This window comes from Haemorhous mexicanus, chromosome 13 (assembly GCF_027477595.1).
Source record: "Haemorhous mexicanus isolate bHaeMex1 chromosome 13, bHaeMex1.pri, whole genome shotgun sequence".
Classification (NCBI taxonomy): Eukaryota; Metazoa; Chordata; class Aves; order Passeriformes; family Fringillidae; genus Haemorhous; species Haemorhous mexicanus.
In genome coordinates, this window is record NC_082353.1 from 20,300,760 (window position 1) to 20,320,631 (window position 19,872).

General features: G+C 48.2%; 1 protein-coding gene across 2 annotated transcripts in view; it reads right to left on the minus strand.

The window, feature by feature from the left end:
* Positions 1–1,436: 1,436 nt before the first annotated feature.
* Positions 1,437–19,872, minus strand: part of MEGF11 (multiple EGF like domains 11) — a 194,554-nt gene continuing 176,118 nt past the window's right edge. The window contains exons 19-23 of one of the 2 annotated variants that reach the window (XM_059858704.1): positions 18,907–19,025; positions 12,843–12,909; positions 8,206–8,262; positions 2,145–2,351; positions 1,437–1,907 (exon numbers count right to left, since the gene is read on the minus strand). In XM_059858704.1, coding sequence (XP_059714687.1) covers positions 1,747–1,907; positions 2,145–2,351; positions 8,206–8,262; positions 12,843–12,909; positions 18,907–19,025 — 611 coding nt within the window. In that variant the 3' untranslated portion in view covers positions 1,437–1,746. The remainder of the gene's footprint in view (positions 1,908–2,144; positions 2,352–8,205; positions 8,263–12,842; positions 12,910–18,906; positions 19,026–19,872) is intronic. The other variant, XM_059858705.1, reaches the window with a different exon arrangement.

Sequence of the window (19,872 nt, forward strand, 5' to 3'; positions counted from 1 at the left end):
CTACAAAATAATTGTTTCCTTACATCTCAAATAAGGCTTTCCTGGAAAACAAAATTGCTATTGCTGATCAGCCATGGCCCCCATGCACACATGCAGCATTCGGGAAACCTCGTGGGCAGGATCCTGCAGGAGCCTGGACTGTCCTGGGGGTGTCCAGGCTCAGGCTGGGGGTTCAGAGCCAGCCTGACCACCTGGAGAGTCCTGGCTCCAAGGGGAAAGGCTCCCAGGGGCAGAATGCCCAGAGCCAGGGGCTGTGATCCCAGGCGTGAGGGCTGAGCCCATCTGTGGGGACACAGCTGGGTCCCACCATGGTGCTCCAAGGATCCAGGAGTATTCCCAGAGCTGGGATCCAGCTGCTGCCCCTGAGCTGGAGGGCTCCTCTTGCCAGTCCTGAGCCCTGCAGGTCACTCCTGGGATCGTGCTGTGAGCAAACCCACGGGGCTGGTGTCATCCTCTTCCGATTCCATCAGACTGTGTATGTGCAACAGAATATTTTTTATATTTAAAAGGCAATCAACTTGCTATTTCCACGTTTGCCTAATAAAATTACATACTTAGAGTCAATACTACTTCATGCTCAAAATCTACAAGGAACTAACGGCAAGTACTCTACTTTCTAGGTCAATAGAGATTATAAATTAAAAAAAATATCATGGTGGCTCAGTCCAAAATTTTACCATGGGTCAGACCCTTGATAATTACTTCACAAACAGCTGCTGAAAAAGAAAACCCAGTTTCAGCTCCATTTGATGACATTTCAGGTAGAATCATCAACGGGTAGAGTTGCACTACATGGTAATGCACATCAGATTAAGGGGTGTCATCAGTGGCATGCTGAGAGTGAATCATGAGGAGATGGTTTGGGAAGATGGGAGAGAGAAGCCGATGTGGCTCAGCCTTGAGAAAGGAAATGAAACCAGGGCTGGTCTGTGCAAACCTGCAGCGTCCCAGGGCAGGAATTGGAGGGGCAGCAGTTGAAACTGCCTGACAGATCTGCTGGATTTAGCTACCAAAAGAGAAGCTGCATAAGGAAAATCAAAGCCTACCTGTGCCAATCAACATTAAAAGTGTGGTAAGTGAGTGTGAGGCTCATTGTGGAAACTCCATTCATTAGCAAAGATCAGGGGATGTGTGGAAAGATATCAAAAACTGCACAGAAAGTGTCTGTGTTAATATTCCTCAAGTTCTCTGTTACTGAATACAGAGATGACAATCTCAATGCTAATTACCAAGCATGATCTGCAGAGGTTGCACATGGTGATGGCAGTAAATGAGCTTTCCAGACAGTGAAATGACAAGTTTCCCTGCTCTCATTCAGAAAAATGTCCATTCCCATGACAAAGATGAAAATAAATTCCAGCGTATTCCTAGTCACCTTGTTCCTAACAGTAAGAGGTTTCTTGCTGCAGTCAGTAGAAATGTACATCCTGAAGTCCTTCTACTTAGCATGTTTTTGTGGTTTATTTTACAGCAGAGCCAGGGTTAGAACACGCCACAGAGAGTTTTTGCCTGGAGCATGAAGACACCTTTCTGGGGTGATGTGCTCCAGTCCCATGTGGAGGAGGCTCTCATTAGTTTCAGGTACCCATACAAAAATGTCTTTATAAATAACATCATGCAGCAGCAGTTGGCCCAAGCTGATGTCATGTTAAGTCCTTGCCACTCCGCAGAAAAGGAAGGAATGGCTTCTCCTCTGCTTCCTCACAGTCTGTGTTGGCAGCACAGTGCCCAGTGAAGTCCATCCCTCTAGGACTGCTTGTCCCAGGAAGGCCCGTGTGTGGGGCTGTGCCGGACGGGCAGCAGGTCGTAGTGCCCAGGAATGTGACTGTTCCTAGGCAGGTCATAGGGGCTCTGAAGGTAGCTGGCACTCCGGCTGCGGGCATCTTGGACTATGCTGACAGTGGGCTCTGGGGGAGCAAGGAGAACTGGATTGTGGTGACCAGCAGCAGTCCCAAAACTCCTGATCCTCATGGGTCCCTTCCAGCTCAAGACATCCACCACTGTGGCTCAGCTCCCCAAACCAACACACCAATGCTCAGGCCTTCCCCCTGCCAGTTCACCCCTGTGCCACGCCAAGCCCAGGATCCGTGCACCAGGACAGGGGAAAACCATCCCCCAACCCCCCCGTGCCACCCACTGCTTACCAACTTCGTAGATGTTTTTATTGGCTGTTGATGAAGTTGGCATTTCAGAATACGGGGACTCCCTGTGACCAGGTGATTTCATTTCCACGTAGCTGCTCTCGGAGTGTTTGCAGGTTAAAATGGGGGGGTCTTTAATGGTGGCGTATGGGTTTTCACTGCTGTTCAGGGAACAAGTGCTGGAGCTGCACACAGATTCTTTCATATAATCTGCAAAACAAGAGCAAAGTGGGTGCATTAGGATCATTAGTTTAATTAGGTTAATTACAACTGAGCCTCTGCAGGAAGGCTGGGGGGTACAAGGGGGCAGGGGATAAGGAAGATCCTTGAAGCCTCCAGCACAGCCACCCGGTGCTTGTGCTCTGGGTGTTCCAGACCATTGCATCCACCACTCACTAGCAGGAAAGAAATGAAAACCTGCTCAGTACTGAAGGTTTTCCTGTGAGAGGTCCTAGCTGCCTTTTACTGCAGTACTTAATTCTGAGGTGGCAATCCTTTCCCTCCCTCCCCCTCCTTCCTACGGAGCCGTGTTCATCCCGCTCCACCCAGGCGCGGCCGCGGGCAGTCGGCTCTGCAGGCAGGAGCTGCTGCTGGGACCTGGGCTGCTCAGCCAGCTGCAGGGTGAGTGCCGAGGCCTTGGGCACATCCAGTGCCCTGTGCTGGAGTGCACGATGCTGCCACAGGCTCTAAACTGCACCAGTGCAGCCTCTGCACGTGCTGCCCCAGCCGGTTTTGGGGTTATCCAACATCCTACAACTGGGGAATGCTTGGGTTTCCACAGAGGAGGATAAGCCTCCATCTGAGCCTCACTTTTGCTCTGCTTTTTCCCCCCCTTTGCTGTAGACATCTCCTGCTCCTCTCCCCTGGGCTGGAGAGGAGGTGACAGAGGCACTGCCTGGGGAGAACAAGGTTGGCATGAGAGCTGTGACCACCGGCCTGCCCGCTCGGTGACCCTGGCTGGGATAGGCTAGCCTGCTGCAAGGTACAGTGCCAGTCTTGCTTTAAAAATAAAAAACAATAGAGAATAAATAGGTCTTAACATTGACATTCAAGAACGTGCCATTGCTGCTGTGTGCATCCTGCTGGGCAGTGCCAGTAATTTAGAATTAGAGCGATGCAATGAAAGATGAGGCATTTTCTTGTGCTGGGTTACAGTACAAAGGCAGATCCTGGTATATATGAAATACTCCCGGTGAAATAGGGGGACTTGCAAAATAGCTGCAATCCCAGCTGCCCCCGCTGTCTAGTATGGGAGACAAAAAGAGAAATTCAGGTTAAGAAATAGACAGACAACACGACATCACTTCTCCAAACCTCGGCTCTGAGCCTGCCAGCCCCGTCCTGCTCCCTCACGTGCCAGGTTTGCTCCACTGTGAGTGATTGTCCCTCCTTCAGCTCTGGGGTTGTGTCTGTGTCTGTCTGTGTGTCTGTGTGTCCATCACCCCTGGCCTGGTGCCCCTGGTCCTGGTTCAGCCCTGAGGGAGGTGCCAGGTGTTGCCTTTCTGGGCTCTGGTTTCAGTGGTACCAACAAGTCTGGAGAACCCTCCAGCTCCCAGGGTCAGTGAAAGCAGCTTACTGGAAGCTCCACTGCACACAAAGAGCTGGGACCATCAGGGAGGGGGAGGCTGGCAGAGGCCTGGCACCAGTGCAATGTTTATTTAGTTAGAAAACTTAGAAACTCCTTGTCTGACATCAGCCTGGGTGAGATAAGCCTCCAAGTGAAACATGCCAGGTTTGGTACATGACAGGAGATGGGAACCAAAGCAACAGTGACATTCCCTGGCTGTTGGCTGCAGGGTTTGTCCCTGCAGTGTCACCAACCCCAGCCCAGTACAAGTGAGTGGAAAACTGCCCCATCCCATCCTTCTACAGAGAGATGGGGCAGCCCTATGAGACCAAAGGCTTCTGCACATGAGTGAGCTCAATGTTGGCTTTTGCTGTGTATGTGCCTTAAATCCAGGTGCCCCAGTCTGGGATCTGTTGGTGTTAGAGGTGAGGAAACCATAGACAGACAAATGAAAGGCTCAGCTCCACCTGCCAGCAGCTTACAGCTCCTGGTGGCTACTCCAGGAACAGAGAGCTCGTTAGGAGAGCCTGGGCAGCCTCTAACGAGCCAGCTCTGCATTTTGGGGTGGGGGACATGAAGATTATCTTCAACTTGCTTCTCCATTTCCAGCAGTGCTGCTGAGCAGGTGCTCACAGGGTGAAAAGCAGGGTTCCCTCTGTGCCCCAAGAGCCCCTGGCAAAGCGTTCCCTGTCACACCACGGCTGGGGGAGCAAATCAAAGCAGAACTGGGTGTAGATTCAGGAAATGTTGATTATAAAGGACTGCTGGCTGCTACAGCAAAGAGCAGAGTGAGAATTCCTCCTCCTGAAGAGCTGCAGCTGCAGGTAAATAGCTGTGTACTTTATGGAATTGGGCACATTGGAGCTGGCAATGGCAAAAATCCCAGCACATCAGCAGTTTTATTTCATCCAGCTCAGCTACTTTTATCTCCCTGAGCTAAAATCCACCTGTACTGCAGTTAGGGCTGACATTACCTCCCAGGCAGGTGTCCCTCAGCCCTTCCCTTCCCAGGACCAGTCGGAAGAACCAGTGAATGCCACTTGGGCTGCCCAGACTTGTTTGGCCTCTCCCAGGAATTGCCTTTTCCCAGGAGATATTGAGAAACAGCGTGCCTGGGACCATTCCTGCTGACGTAAACAGAGCTCTGTGTCTGCCTGGGAGCAGACCTTTGCTTGGGACACAATATATTTTCTGGAGCACCAGTGGATGTTTGGGATTCTGGGTACACCAGGGAGTCATTAGCCCTCAAGAAACATTATGTGCAAGATCATGGAGGATTTAACTCTGAAGGCTGTAGAGTTATTTGTTATTAAGGCAATTTGGGGATAATTAAGAGGTCTGGTATCAATTGTCAAGTTTTGTTTCATGAATTAATTTAAGCAGAACAAACATATTTAGAAATATTCTCAGCCCATGGTGCTGCAGCCATGTGTGAGCCCTGGCTGTGCTGCCTCCTCATCCTTCCCTGCCACAGGGTCCAGCTCTCATGGAGGTGAAAGCTTTGCCCCACAGTGCTGGGGCTCACTGGAAGCACTCAATCAGCTGGACTTCTAGGGAAATATTGGGAATATGCTCTAATTTTGAAGTCCTTGCCTTCTGTGTTGCCTAGATACCAATCAGCAGACCTTTGGAGGGTTTATTTTTGTTAGCAGGGACTGGAAAAGTCCCTCCCCCAGACTGGGTTCCTCTCTTCTGTCCTGAATTTCCCCTGGCGTGCTGCAGACAAGCCTTGGATGCCCCAGGCAGGTGGAAGTGCTGAGGGGAGGTGCTGTGCACTGGTAGAAGGTGCTCTCCTGTTTAACCCTTGTTGGGATGAAGTGTCTGTGCTGGCTGCTGGCCCTAACCTGGCCAGCCCTGGCTGCTGAAGGGACAGTGACACAGTGAGGGGCCATTGCTGCTGCTCAGAGAGCCACAGGAGTGGGGACACATCCTGTACAACAGCCAGGGGAACCTCTCTGAGCCCAGCCCTGCATCCCTGGGATCACTGCTTCTCTCTGCTGGGGTTCTCTTGGCTCTTCTGCAAAGCATGGGTGTTTTCCCTTAAAATGGTTGTGCCTGAGGTCACATCATTCCATCAGTGCAGCACTAATCATTTAAAAACCAAACCTCTAAAAACAGAAGGACTCAGCTGAAAGGAGGAGCTCAGGAATGGCATCACTGAGCACCATGCACAGGAAAGAAACTGCTCAGAAACCTGCTCTGAAAGCCCTCGTGCCTGGTGAGCCCCTGTCACCAGGTGCCACAGGGCTGGCATTGTGACAGCCAGCCCCTCCCCGCTGCTGTCAGACTCTGGCCTTGACACCTGCAACCCCAAACCTCTGTGCCCAACACCTGGAGCTCCCCAGCAGCTCAGCCACCACAGCCCTGGTGCCAGGCTGCACAGGGGACACCCCTCTGCTGGTGCCCTGCTCTGGGCACAGCCCCCAGCCCTGGTCTCCTCAGAGAACTGGGGCAGCAGGAGGTGGCCCAGGTTCTCCACAGCCTGGCCTCAGTCTCAAGGCCCCTGTGTCCCTGCAAGGCTCTGTCTTGTCCAGGACCACCAGAGACCCCTTCCAACTGCAGGACAGGCTGTCCCCAGGTAGACCACACTGGGAAAAAGACGTGGTTTTAAATTGGATGAAAGTAGCTAAAACCCAGGCACCTGCCTGCCAAGGATTTTTGCTGACAGAATCCAATTGTTTGGGACTGGGAGTTTCTTCCTTTCCATTTTCTGAGGAATGTGGTGAGTCAGGGCCTGGCGGGGCAAGGAGAGCTCACTCTGAGCATTGGGCACATTCCCAGCTCCTCCTGGGAGGAGACTCCCCTGGGACTGGGGGTGCCTGAGCCCAGGAATTGACCTTCAGAGGGGCCTTGGGAACCTTCAGCCTGCTTCTGAGAAGGTAAGGCAGCTTCTGAAAGGCAGCTGCTTCTGAGAGCCCTCAGCTCCTGAGTGCCTGCAGGTGAGCTCCCAAACATACCTGGGAAGCCAGGTGTGCCCCTATGTCCCTGCCCCTGCCAGTGCCAGCCCTGCCTGTCTGAGCAGCCACAAAGAATTCCAGCTGTGGCTTCTGAGCCTGATTTTTCAATTTATAAAGAGATAAACTTGTAAAGGAAATGGTTCAGATCCTAAAAATTAAAGAAAATATGTAGCAGCTGAAAATGCATTTCACAGTTCTCTGTCACTGTGATTCTTTTTCCCTGCCCCACTGGTCCCCCTGTGTGTGACTGTGCCTGTGGATGGGAGTTCCTGCTGCATGTTCTTGAGGTACCTTTAAACTTTGTAAACACAGTAGGTTAGTTTAAACTAATGAAGTTAATAGCTCCATGTAGAGGGAACAACTTGTTCTATTATAAGATTTTTCTTTTGAAAAGGGAAATCATTGAAGTAGCTGAAACCAGTGGATTGAGTATTTTGTATATCATAAATCATATATATCATATCCATACATAATCCATTCAATATTTTTACTTTATCAACAACTACTTGGTTGCTGGTTCTTGGTTTCCTTTGGTGATTCTGTGTGGTAAGGTGATGTTCTACAAATATTGCATCCCTGTCTTTTGAAAACAGCAGCTACAAAGTGAATATTGATTTCTAGGCCTGGCTATAAGCTGGCTAATGCTTTTTATGTGGAATAGCTTTTGATATTCCTCGTTGGCTGAGCCCAAGGTGTGGCTCTGGAACACCTGAGCCGTGGCAGAGCAGGGGGTCTGGCAGCAGCCCCAGGGCACTGCAGGAAGAGGCTGGGTGTGTTTCCCTCCTCGGCTCCCTGAGGGACATTCCCAGGCCTAATTTGGATCCAGGACCTCGGCCTGAAAGCTGCCTGTTCCCCAGGGACTCCTTGCTCCATCTTCTGGAGCACAAGCTCAGCGAGCTAAACCCCAGCCCAGTCTGCCAGGAGCTGTGGGAACCACTGTGCCCAGTGTTCCCGTGGTCCAGATGGATCTGGAATATTGAGCATGTAAACGTGGAGGAAAGTGACATGTAAAACCACTGGGCCCTGTGCTCGTGACTCATCTGAGGTCCTGTTTTGGACCTGCCCTGGAGTCAGTGCCCACAAGTGCTGGTGCCAGCATGAGGGGACCTCGGCCTCAGGGAGGGCCCTTCTCCAGCTCTGCTCTAAATCCCTCTCAGCAGAGGGCACGAGCAGGGGCAGCTCCTTTCCTCAGGGCTTTCTTTTAGCTCAGCATGGCCAGAGCCAAGAGCAGGGAAATGCAGCACTGTGCCACCAGCAGCTCCCCCAGAGCCCGTGTGGCCGTGGGTCCTACCTGAGTGTGCCCTGGCCAGCTCCACCTGCCCCTCCTGCCCTGAGCTGAGCCCTCCCTTTCTCCCTGTGCTGCAGAGCCCGTGGCCCTGGGAAGCTTTGCATCCATCATTCATGGCCCAGGAGCGCTGGGAGCCAGGCAGGCAGCTCGTGTGGGTGGTGGCTCTGTCCCTCCCTGCCAGGCTCCTATCTCACCTCTTCTAGGACACCCTCCTCACACCTGGGCAGGGTTCTGCAGCTCTGGATACCATACCTTTGAAGCTTTTTTCCATTATGTATGTGTTCTGACGTCTATCCATCCCACAAGCACCTGCATAAAAATGATATATAATGGAAAACAAATAAATATTTATGTAAATTGGATTGCTTTGACTACTGAGCAGCATATATTCTTCCCTCTAAATTGTACATCAAGGCCCTCATTTAGGGAGGCTCTTAAGCACATCCTCAGCTGTAAGCACACACTCAGCTCCAGTGGGGAGTCTGTGCACGCCTGGAATTATGCATGTGCTTAAGAGTTTCCCTGGAAGGGAGAGCTCTCTGCAGCAGGGTTACCAAGAACTGCCATCCATCAGGAGATCAGGATAAAAGCCATCTGCTGAGACGTTCATTACTGGAATGGTGTGAAAGAAGCCTAAAACATGCCCTTTCAAATCTGAGTCTGCAGGTTGCATTGCAGCACTCTGAGACTAATTTTAGACTTTGTTTTGTTTGTGGAGAGTGTATTGTTTAACTCACAGCCTTAGATTCTAAGGTGTGCACAGTCTTCTTAAATTTCCTACTATCACTTTGCTCATGAATTTGCACAGTTCAGTGACTCCTGTGACACCAGTCCCTAAGTGACCACTGTGCTCTGACAGTGCAGCACCAGGAGCAGAGCTGACAGCCAACAGTTCTGCCTTGTGCAGCTCCAGAGGAACTTGCTGTTCCTCATAGAAGCTGAGACAGAAGGGGATGGGGACCTTTTCCATTTTTATTCCTGCAAATTACCCTAGATATCAATCACAAGGAAAATCTAATGTAAGCCTTTAAATCTTTTTAGCTATAGAGTCTGGTATTTCCTATTGACTGGGACAATCAATACAGATTTGGTTACTGAGAAACGTCCTTGTGGCTTATGGGATTCCCAGCCAAGTAACTCAGTTACACTGGGAAAAGAGCCCCACAGACAGTGTGTCCCAGAGGTCTCCCAGCTATTTGTCCTTGTGTGTCCTCTGGTCTCTGCAGAAAAGTTGTCATGGCCATGGGCAATGCTGTACCAGCCCCTTTTTCATGGCAGCTTCATTTTTTTTGCTAAATAAGGGAAATGACTAGATTAGACAATAAATGTGTTACTGGCACATCAAAGACAAACCAACCCTTTGCTCTGGTTCTCAGTGCCCGTCCCTGAGCACAGGAAGGGGGCTGGTGGCACCAACTGGCTCTCTGGGATGGGGCTCTTCTGGCCACGAGTGACCCCCCAGTCCATCTGAGCACCTTCTGCTTTGTTTTGCACCACGAGCCAGTTCCCAGACCCACCCTGCTGCAGAGGGCAAGGCAGACTGGGAGCTTTGGGCAGCTCTGTCCCAGAGCAGGATGAGCTCTGTGCTCTTTCCCTGCTGTGTTCTCCCAGGAGGATGGAGCCAGTTCATCCCTTGGCCCATTGGCCACAGGGCTGGGGCTCCCCAAGGCCAGCCCTGGGGATCACACATCCTCCTCCTGCCAGGGCTGAGCAAGCCCCCAAGGGCAGCAGTGTCCAAGCAGCACCTGGGGCTCACCCCACAGAGCAAGGCTGGGAGGAGCACTGGAGAGCTCCCAGCTGGGGTCCCCAGGGGAAGGGGGCAAAGGGGATCCAGGCAGACCCCTGGGGATGTGCATTGCCCTTTGGAGGGCCACACAACCCCACAAAGCCCTTCCCAACCAAAAACTCCTGGCATTCCTCCTTTGGTTTTCTCTTTTATCTGTTATAATTCTGTGGGTTTATGACCCATTTTTTTGTATTCACTGAGTTCCTTGGAAGGTGAAATGAATGACAGAGACATTATTTTTTAAACTGCTAAAGTAGTTAATGTGGAAAAGTCCTAAACTGGCCAGGGATCTGGCACTTCAGGAAAGTCCAGGTTTAAGTTTGAAGCTAAATTATCTGCTGGGGTGAAATCAGAGTCTCAGCTGGAAATAGTTTTCCACACCTTTTGGCTTTGAGGAAAAAGTGAAGTCAGCTGTGAATCAAACTTATAGCCTTTGGTCCTCTGGAATAAATGCAGCTTTGAGTCACTCACGATGTGCTGCATATCCCACTTTGGTGTCTGCATCCAGGACTGCTGTTAAAAAAGCATCAGAGATAAACCCAGCCCTGCCTGCAGCCACTGTGGCCAGTGCTCCAGATAATGAGACAAGAACCTTTCCTGAGCTCAGGTCAGTTTGGGAGTTTTCACCTGCTTGGGATGGGAGCTGGAAGCTGGGCTCTGCCACTGCAAGAGGGATTACTCACAGGGCAAACAATTCCAGTTCTGCAACATGAGAGAGAGAAAATGCAAGGACAAGCCAATCCCCAAAGCAAGGACCAGGCTGCCTTGGGAGGCAGTGACACAGGAAGGTGACAAAGCCTCTTCCTGGCACCACAGAGTCCCCAGACTCTGATGTCTCAAGCCCACGCCCATGGGAATTACTTGTGCTCCTCCCCAGACTCCACTGAGCACAATCAGCTCTCTGAAAACCTGGAGTTTGAAGCTCACAAACAAATGTGCAGCAGTAAAAGTACAGGCTTTGTCCTTGCATTTCCCACTTGGAAAGAACATGAACTTGGCAAACAAAGTCCTGCTAAACAGGTAAAACACCTGCAGTCTGGTAGGATCCACTGCAATTAAGAAAATCCTTATCCCTGCAGGTTTGAGGAGATGAGTGTTCAAGTTAATTTTGGTGTGGATATTCTCACAATTTCCATTCCCCAGCTCTAATTCATGTTTAGGACACCTGCAGTTTCTAACAGGGCTGTAGACATTTCTGGGAGCCTGGCTCTCCTCATCTGCTGGGTCCCATCCTTTGGGCTCACCAGAGGAGTCACTGGCTGAGGAACCAGAGGAGACTTTCCATCCATTCCAAATTTCTCTTCCATTTCCCTCTCTCTTCTTGGCTGACTCCCACAGCTGCTCTCTGTGACAATCCATGGGGTCACAGCAGAGGAGTTGGGCAGTTGTCCTCTGCTATTTTTAACTTTTTAACTGATTCCAGCCCTGCCCAAGGCTTGGCTGCTCTTCCAACACATGAGTTGGAGCATCTGTGTTATGAAACTAAGGCTCATCATGGGATCAGAAGGTGGGACAGGTTTTTAACTGTGGTACTTCCATGCTTGATGATGTTTAAAGTCAAGATTCCCTGTGTGACCTTATTAGACTTTTATTTTATTATGTTTATAATTCAAAGCTGAAGATTTAAATTATCTTCTGAAATTTTCATGAGAGGAACCTGTATTTTTTATTGCACAACAGAAATACCAAGAAGTGAAAACTTTTTATTTGCATGTAAAAGCAGCCTTGATCTGAGCAAGGATTCAACATTATGAAAGTTAGCATGGAGCAGGCATGAATTCTGGTACTGAGAAGAAAGGAAAAAAATTCTAATTTTCATCAATTAGTTTGAAAAAAGAAAGAAAAAGTTATCTTGGATGCAAAATGCTATGGGAAAAATTGAGTGTTTTGCTGGAGGCTCCTTAGCTAAAGTATTTATCACTTCTAGATCATTCTTGGTGCAGAGGCATTTAGCATTGTTTCTGCTGGTAAAATAAAATGCATGAATGCAGAAGAGAGGTGGCACATGGGGAACTCAGGACAGCACAAGTTAAACACAAATAAAGCAAATAGTGTGCAAAAAAAGCAGCAAAATAATAAAAGGAAAATTAATGTGGTTTGAGAAGCATTTGGGAAACCCTCACACACAGCCACCTCTTTGTCACATACAGATAAGCACAACAGTGGTTCTGCAGCTTATTACACAGAAAACATTGATGGTGTTAAGGATGAAAAGATTTTGCACTGAAGCTTGACAGGTTTGTGATTTTCCTGATGCAGGGAGGAGTTTTCTTTGGAGCGAGGCACGGCGTGGGCCCGGGGCAGGGGCAGGATGTGATGCCTGGTGCTGCCCTGTGTTCATTCCTCTGCCATGTGAGCTGTGAGATAGTTGACCTTAAAAATCCCATAATACCCCCTAATGCTGCACTTTCCCTCCTCCTGCATATTTTCAGTGAGATGTTTCTAATCCCAGGAAAGGAAAGGGCAAAAGCTTTGGGCCACTGACGAGCCGAACTCGGAGTGCTCAGATAGGAAAACAAATGGCATCCAAAGCACTAAATCTGGGCAGGATTTGAGCTAAGAGCTGCTAAAAACCCTGTTAAAACTCAAGCCAGGAAGAATAAACTCAGAACGGGCAATTACACTTCTCTCTTGGCTTGGTTGCACTGGCTGGTGGTTCAGAATTGCCACGGAATGATTTACTGGGAGATGATGGAGCATTGCACACCCCAGCTCCCACAGAGGCTCCACACCTTCATCAAGATGCCAGTATTTAGTGCTAAGCTTTATTAAGCATGAAAGAAAAAAAAAAAAGCCAAATTTGAATTTTTAATGTCCTGTGTTAGTCCTTAAAAAAACATTTATAGAGTAGATGATAGTGATTCAACAGAGCAACCTTGGAAGGGAGACTAAAATGAATATTGACTTTGCTTTCTCAGTCTGTGGTTTGTGGTAAAGGAAACAATTTTTAATTCTCCATCTTTCACTACTGGCAATTCTGATTGTGAACTAAAGACAACACCAATATTCCTCATTATTGTTAATGCCTTTATGAAAGGCTGATTTGGATTTGGAATTGCTCTAAAGTCTACTGAAGTGATTAAAGTGTTTAAAAATTACTGACCTAGTTCATTCAGATAGCTGTAGGGTCTCCAGTCTGCAGTTTCTCTGTCAAGGATTTTGTTACTGAGCTGTTCAAAAAGTATGATAATGGGTTAATGCTGGAAGAGACAGACAGTTCCCACCCCAGACTACAGCCCAAGGATGTCAGGAATAAAAATGGGAGGTGACTCCTGCCTTGGCCTCACCATCTCAGCCCTTTATCTGTGTGAGTTGGACAGCTGTTCACTAGCATTAGGGAAAATCACAAAGGAAAGTCACTTCACCAAGCCATGAACACAAACATGCTGGAGAACACAGGAATTCCTTTGGAACCACGACTGGGATGCCTGTGGACGTGGGGTGACACACTCCAAAATACTCCATGAGATGGATGGATCAAACCCCTACACCAGCATGCACAGAGGGGCTGCCTGGAGCCTGGGGCTCTGCTGCCACAGCTGGGGGTGCACTGACAGGAGATGCAGGGGACACGAGTTCTCTCAATTCAAGGAAAATCACTTTGGCAATGATGGAGCACAAAGGCCCCTGTGGATCTGCCAGCAAAGAGGAGAGCCCAGGGCTGCCCTGCAGGTGCTGGGACAGCACCTCCCAGAGTGTGCAGTGAGAGCAGAGGGGCCTCTGCACGGCCCCACTGGGCTGGGCAGGGCAGAAGGGGCTCCACAGATGAGTGGTCACCAGCTGAGCCCTGCAGGGGGGTCTGGGAATAGCTGTAGGTGCTAAAACTGCTGAGCTTTCCTCCTCACATTATTCCCTTGAAAGCCACACCTGCTGGAATACAGCTGGTCACAGGAAGTGTCAATTCAAGAGCAAATCCCAGCCTTGTTTTTGAAAAGGTTGGAAGCCATCACTGCCCTCCTGTGTCTGCTTCCAGACTGGGAAGCCTCCTGCTGTGTTTGGAAGCGTTCAGCTCTGCTATTTTACTGTATTTACAAGAAAATGCTAAACAAAAAGGAGGCTACAATTGAAAGAGATTATTCAAAATTGCCACAACATTTAATTTTTCCTGATCTACCATTCCTTTTTGCTTAGCTGTCTTAATAGGTTTTTAGACCCAGAACAAAACCCCCCACTGATGTATTGAAGCCTATTGGGATATTAAATCCCAGCTGGGGCCCTACAGCCACATTCCAAGGGCATTTTCACCCCTCCACAGTCCTTTCCAACAGCCTCAGTGCTGCTGCCACCCCACCTTGGGCTACAGCCTCCCTGTGTTGTTCCTGTGCCCGCAGTGCTCCCGCTGCCCCCGGCACTGAGGAACCTCTGCAGGAAACCAGGAGAGCCCAGGAGTCATTTCCTGATCATCCAGCAGCTCCCTGTGCTTCCAAACTGGGAATGGAAACAGACAGCAGAGGCAGGGATGGATGGATGGATGGATGGATGGATGGATGGATGGATGGATGGATGGATGGATGGATGGATGGGGCAGGTGGACAGCCCAGCAGTGGCAGGGGCATGAAGAGCAGATCCATTTGGAATGTGGTCACTGGGAAGAATTCAACCCTTGGCACCATCAGTTCTTCTCAGCAGAGCCCACAGCTTCATTCTTCTCTTCAAAACTTGCAGCCAGAACGCAAATGCTGATTTTTCAACCCAGCTGCACCACTTAGGGCACATTTATTAAAGTCTTGGGGTTTCTATTAAAAGCTGTGGCTTTGCAGGATTTATAAATCAGCTCACAAACCTAAAATTTTGGCATGAAGAGCTACGGGCTAGAATTGATTTTTTTTAATGAAATGATTTGGGGACATTTCTAAGTTTTTCTGAATGCAATTTTTCTGAATGTGATTATAGCTGTCTCTTTGTGCTACTATCATTTCTTAGCACACTATAATTTGTTAACATTTCTTTTTTTTTAGATAGAAAATACTTCAGTTTTTACTGTGAAGCAAAATTGCTTTTCTGGAGGAAGAAATCCTTCATAGTAAACTTATCCATTAAAATTCCAGGCTGGTAATTTTAGCAATTTGGTTAAAACTACCTCATATCTGGCAACTTTTCCTTTAAGATCAACAAGATACCAGCCTGAGTAAACAAAGTCATTATCTGCCTGTCTGAAACAGCTGGATAGATGACAGTGGCCACTTGATCACCACCAGCCATTTGTCAATGCCCAGGTTTTTAAGTCTGTGGTGATTAGGCAAAGAAGTGCTGGCAGGAATTCCATCATACCTTTATCCTCCAGGAGTGCAATCAATAATTTGACATTTATTTCCCTAACTACTGACTTAGGTCTCTCTGGTCCAAGCTTGTGCTGCTCAGTTTTAGATGCCCATCCTGAACGTGCTGCAGCCATTCTGTATTTGCAGTCCTCCTTTTTCTTGGGCAGGTTTTAGTCAGAGGTACTTGAATGGTGCTTTCTGTGCTGAATACCTTTTTATTAGCTGGGTGACATCCAGTCAGACCATTTCCAGTGACCTCTGTTTTGCATTTTGTAATTTTATGTGAAGTCTTTGGTAGAATTTAGGACTTCCTTTAATAGATGTGAAACTGCTGGCTTTAAAAAATCAGGACATCTAATAGCAATTGATTTTTATGATGTCTCTAGAAACCAACACCTGGACTTTTGCTGCGATGCAGGAAGGGAATGAGGGTGGAATTATGAGCTTTGCAAAAGCTCAAGGTGAGAATCCTCCATTTTGCAGCAGCCTCTTCCTTTACACAGAGTATTCTTCATGAACTTTGCAGAGCTTGGTGAAAGATTTGTTTTTACTTCATGTACTTAGTTCAAAAACTCAGACACAAAGCTGGCATTGAAGCCCTGAGTTCTGTGAGTGGTCCTGCCAAACACCCTCTGAAAAAACAGGTCCTCAGCATCTGAAATCTGGTCTGTGGTTCAGCAATGAGAGCTCTGATGTGGAGTCACAGGTATAGAGGTACGTAATCCCCATTTATCTGCGTTGGAAACTTTTGGTAATTCTGTGACAAAAGGTCACCTGAGTTCATGCCTGATACTCCTTGGTGACTTGCAGCATCATTACTAGCTGGTGCTGCACATGTCATGAGAAAAAAGGCCAAACCTCCTTGTAGGAGCTCATAAGCAAAGGTCAAGGTTTGGCTTCAGTTAAACTCACAGTAAAACATCTCTTGGCTCCAATGGTTCCAGCATTGCCCCCAAGCTGACTTGCCAAGCTCTCTCCCGTTGGGAGAGCAATTACTTGTGGCAAAGTGCTGGGAGCTAAAAGCCTGCACTGAGATGCTGGAGCCTCCTGCTGAACCTCAGAGCTGCAGATCCATTCTCAGGGTCCTTGCACAGAGATGAAGCTCAGCCCTACAAGCTCCTGCTGGCACCTGGCACAGGCTTGGGGACAGGACTGCAAGGGCTTGGATCCGCCAGTCCGTGTGTCCAGCTGCCTTTTACTGCAAACACCCAGGCACACAATCCTTCAGAAAGCTGATCAAGCTCCATTTTAACAGTAATCAGATTTCTTTGTCCCATTAGTCTTCCTGGGAAGCTATTCCAAACTCTCCCTGATCTGATGGTAGAAATCTAATTTCCAGCTTCGATGCATTCATGGCTAGTTCATCCTCATTTGTTCTCGAGCCAGCTCTGTCATCTCACTTAAATAGCTCTCCTCCCTCCTCGTGTTTACCTTGCTGTATTTATAGATGGCAATCATGCTCCCCCTCAGCATTCATTTTACCAGATAAAAGCAGCCAAGCCTTTTTTCAGTCTCTTCTGATAGGCTCCCCCTTATCCTCCCACTTGTTTTCCTTCTGCCTGTGTTCCAGTCTGTGCTCCACTGGCACAACCCCCACCCCAAACACACTGGGGAGGGTTTGATGCCTCCACTGGTGCTTGTCTCTCAGCAGCTCCAATGGTTCACCTGCAGGACCTGAGCAGTGGCCAAATGTGTGTCTGGCAGAGGGGGCATGAGGAGGTGAGATCCTTCCCCCTGCTGAAACCTGGCCCTGCTCCCATCCTGTGCAGACAGACCCGTGTCACAAACTGTCCCCAGTGCAGTGCTGGCCCCTCCAGCTCCTGCTGAAGCCTCACCCAGCTCCTTCCCTCCAGAGGTGCCACCTTGGGAGCTGCAGCAGGGTCAGTACGAGCCCCCAGGCAGGGATCCTGGAGATGGGAGAGGAAAGCAGGAAGGGAACAGGAATTATATGTGTAGAGTTGGGGGAGAAAAGAGAATAGGAATAGGGACATGAGAATAAAAAAGATAATGGAGTGGAGAGATCATCAAGAAAAGAGGGGAGAAAAGGCAAGACATGGAAAGAAAGGGCAGGGAAGCACAGGAGAGAAAACTTCCCCCAAACTGGAGCAGGGCTCCCAGCTGTGCTGCCTTTGTGCTTTGCCCAGGCTGTGAGAGAGGAATGGCTCCAGCCCAGCGCCTCCAGGCCTGATCTCCTTGGAGCACAGGGAGGTAACACATCCCGGGTCTGGCTCAGCCCTTCACACATTCCTCTGCCACTGGCTTTTCATTTTGCATCTGTGCTGGCTCCTTTGTGACCCCAGCTGGCACTCTAAAGAAATGAATCCTCCAAGTACAACTTGTGCACATTTCTCTGCAGAAAGTGAGAATGGCACCAGGCAGACTGATTTGGAAATGAACTCGTTAAGGCAGCTATTAGGGCTTTATATGCTCCTTTGTCTTACTTGGCTGCAGAGCTGCAGACAGACAAAGTGTATTTTTGGCCATCCTCAGCTATTCAGCACTGCAAAGCATTCTCATTAATAAGTGAGATGGTGGGAGATCTAAAGGAAATATCAGGCCATATATTTTGATAAATACCCTGAAAATACCAGTTCTATTGGTCTTTCAGTGATTACCAGGACAACCTGACTGACTACAATGGCCAGAGCTGCAGCAGGGGGAGCAGTTTCCAGGCGAGTCCCAAAGCACCACTTGGGGATTAAACCTTTCCAGCAGCTTAATTTTTGAACTAGTTCTGTGAGAAGATGGCACTGCAGGCTGGGAATCCAGGATAGGTGCTGGCTTTGACCTTTTCTGAATTGATTTAAATTTCTGCAAAAGGATTAGTGGTCCAGATGGACACACATCCTAAATTTGACATTATGAGCATTTGCACTTTCAATTTGGGGAGCAAAAATTCATGATGCAAAGGGACCATCTACATCAAAAAACATATTTACACATCTGTCTAAACATTTCTCTGAGAAATCTCTGGAGCCAGCCTTTTTATTGCATTTTAATGAGATTTTCTTTTAACAACTAAGAAATTACTTACAGGAGCACATGTAGAGATATTTTTGCCTGTCCTGTACAATGCTGTCTTTTTTGCATTAATCTTGTTCATATGGCATTCCAGTGAATAGTTACATTTGGATGAAGGTGACACAGCCTGAAATACCATCTTTTTTAAAGCTGACAACCTTAATGAAATCAACTGCATTTGCTTTTTCCTGGGCTCCCTCTGCTTTGCCCCACCTGGGCTTATTAAGGCTCCAAAGGAGGAGCTGTTTTACCATTTGCCACATTTAAATCTACTGCTAAAGTTCTGAATTGAGTCACAGTGTTGTTCATGAATGGTCTGAGGGAATCCATTGCAACAAATGACAAGGAAAGTGCTCGTGGATGTTCCAGTGATCCAGTGACAGGGTTGGAGTGGCTCTGCTGGAGAGCCAGGAGTGACAGCAGAGCTCCCAGAATGTCCCTGCATGAGTCCTCAGAAGCACCCCTGGTACTTTCTTGCATCTTTCTGCTTGTCTGTGTCAGCAGGGAATTGGTGTGTCTGATGTGGGAAACAATGAAACAGCAAAGAGAGATTACTGATGGATGCTTCATTGATTTACTGGTGTTGTGTTAGTGGATAATTATATTTATTGAGTTATTTATCTCTTCTGAGAAGCAAACATACCTCAGAGTTGCTAAGACACCAAGCCTTGCTGACCCAGACAGGCATGAGACTCCAGTTCCCATTCCCAGAGATGGGGAAGATACAGGGAGGGGAAATCCAACCTTTCAGTGTCTGGGACATCAGGAATGCTACCCTGGAGTTTGAAGGAGTGCTGGCAGACAACAGGGCCCGAGAGGCATTGCTTTGGTTGATTTCCTTGAACTGATAAGAACATTGCTGCAGTGGGGTGGGGTAATATCTACCTTACAGGAGCTGTTTCCATCCAGATTACTGGGAAAGAAGCGTGAAGTCACCCCACATGAGAGAGTGTGGTAGCTTGGATTGGAAAAACAATGAACACTGCTGCTACCCTGGGATATATCTGGGAAGAAAACAAGTCAGCACAAAATACTTTGGAAGCCACAACAGTTCTTAAGAAACTGAAAACATGGTAGAGACAATCTAGTTTAGAAATCTTTGTTGGAGTACTGGGTGTTCTAAAACATCTGCAGATGCAATCTATCCTGCATTATGGTGTGAAGCTCTTGACTATTAGCATTAAATATTAGAGAAAAAAACCAAAATACTTCAATAATACAATGTTATCATCTTCTTGAAGGTGTTAATAAAGTCATTCCTGACAGTCCAGCTGCTTTGCAGGTGAGGGGGGAGGCAAAACTCAGGAAATGCATGGGCTGCAACACAGCTGCCTCCTTAGTTTAACCTATGGAAGAGCCCCTGGGCAGTCTTGCACTTGAAACAAATGAAACCTTTTTGTTACAAAACCAGGAGTAATGTTAGAAATCAAGGTGCTCTAACTGTACCAAGGAGTCCAAAACGTTTTCTATTGTGTGCAAAGGCTTTTCAAAAACCAAAGCTGGAGCCCTGAAAGGCAAACCTGGGCAGTTACATTGTATGCTCAGAGACATTTTATCTATTTCCTCAATTTAAGTTATAAACACATTTACCAAGCAGAATAATTTACCAAGAGAGGCATCATATTTATAGTGGCAGTTCTAATGAAAACATCAATCCCAATCTGGTTCCAGCTGCATAACAAATAGATACATATTTCAAAGTACCATCAGGAGAAGAGATGGAAAATTCCAACTGGAGCAGCATCATTTAAACAACGAGGCCCTGTAAGCAGCAAATGAATGGGCTTTGCTAAAGCATGGGCTCAGACTGCAGGCAGAGAGGTTGGTTGTGGGGAACACCTTCATGTCAAA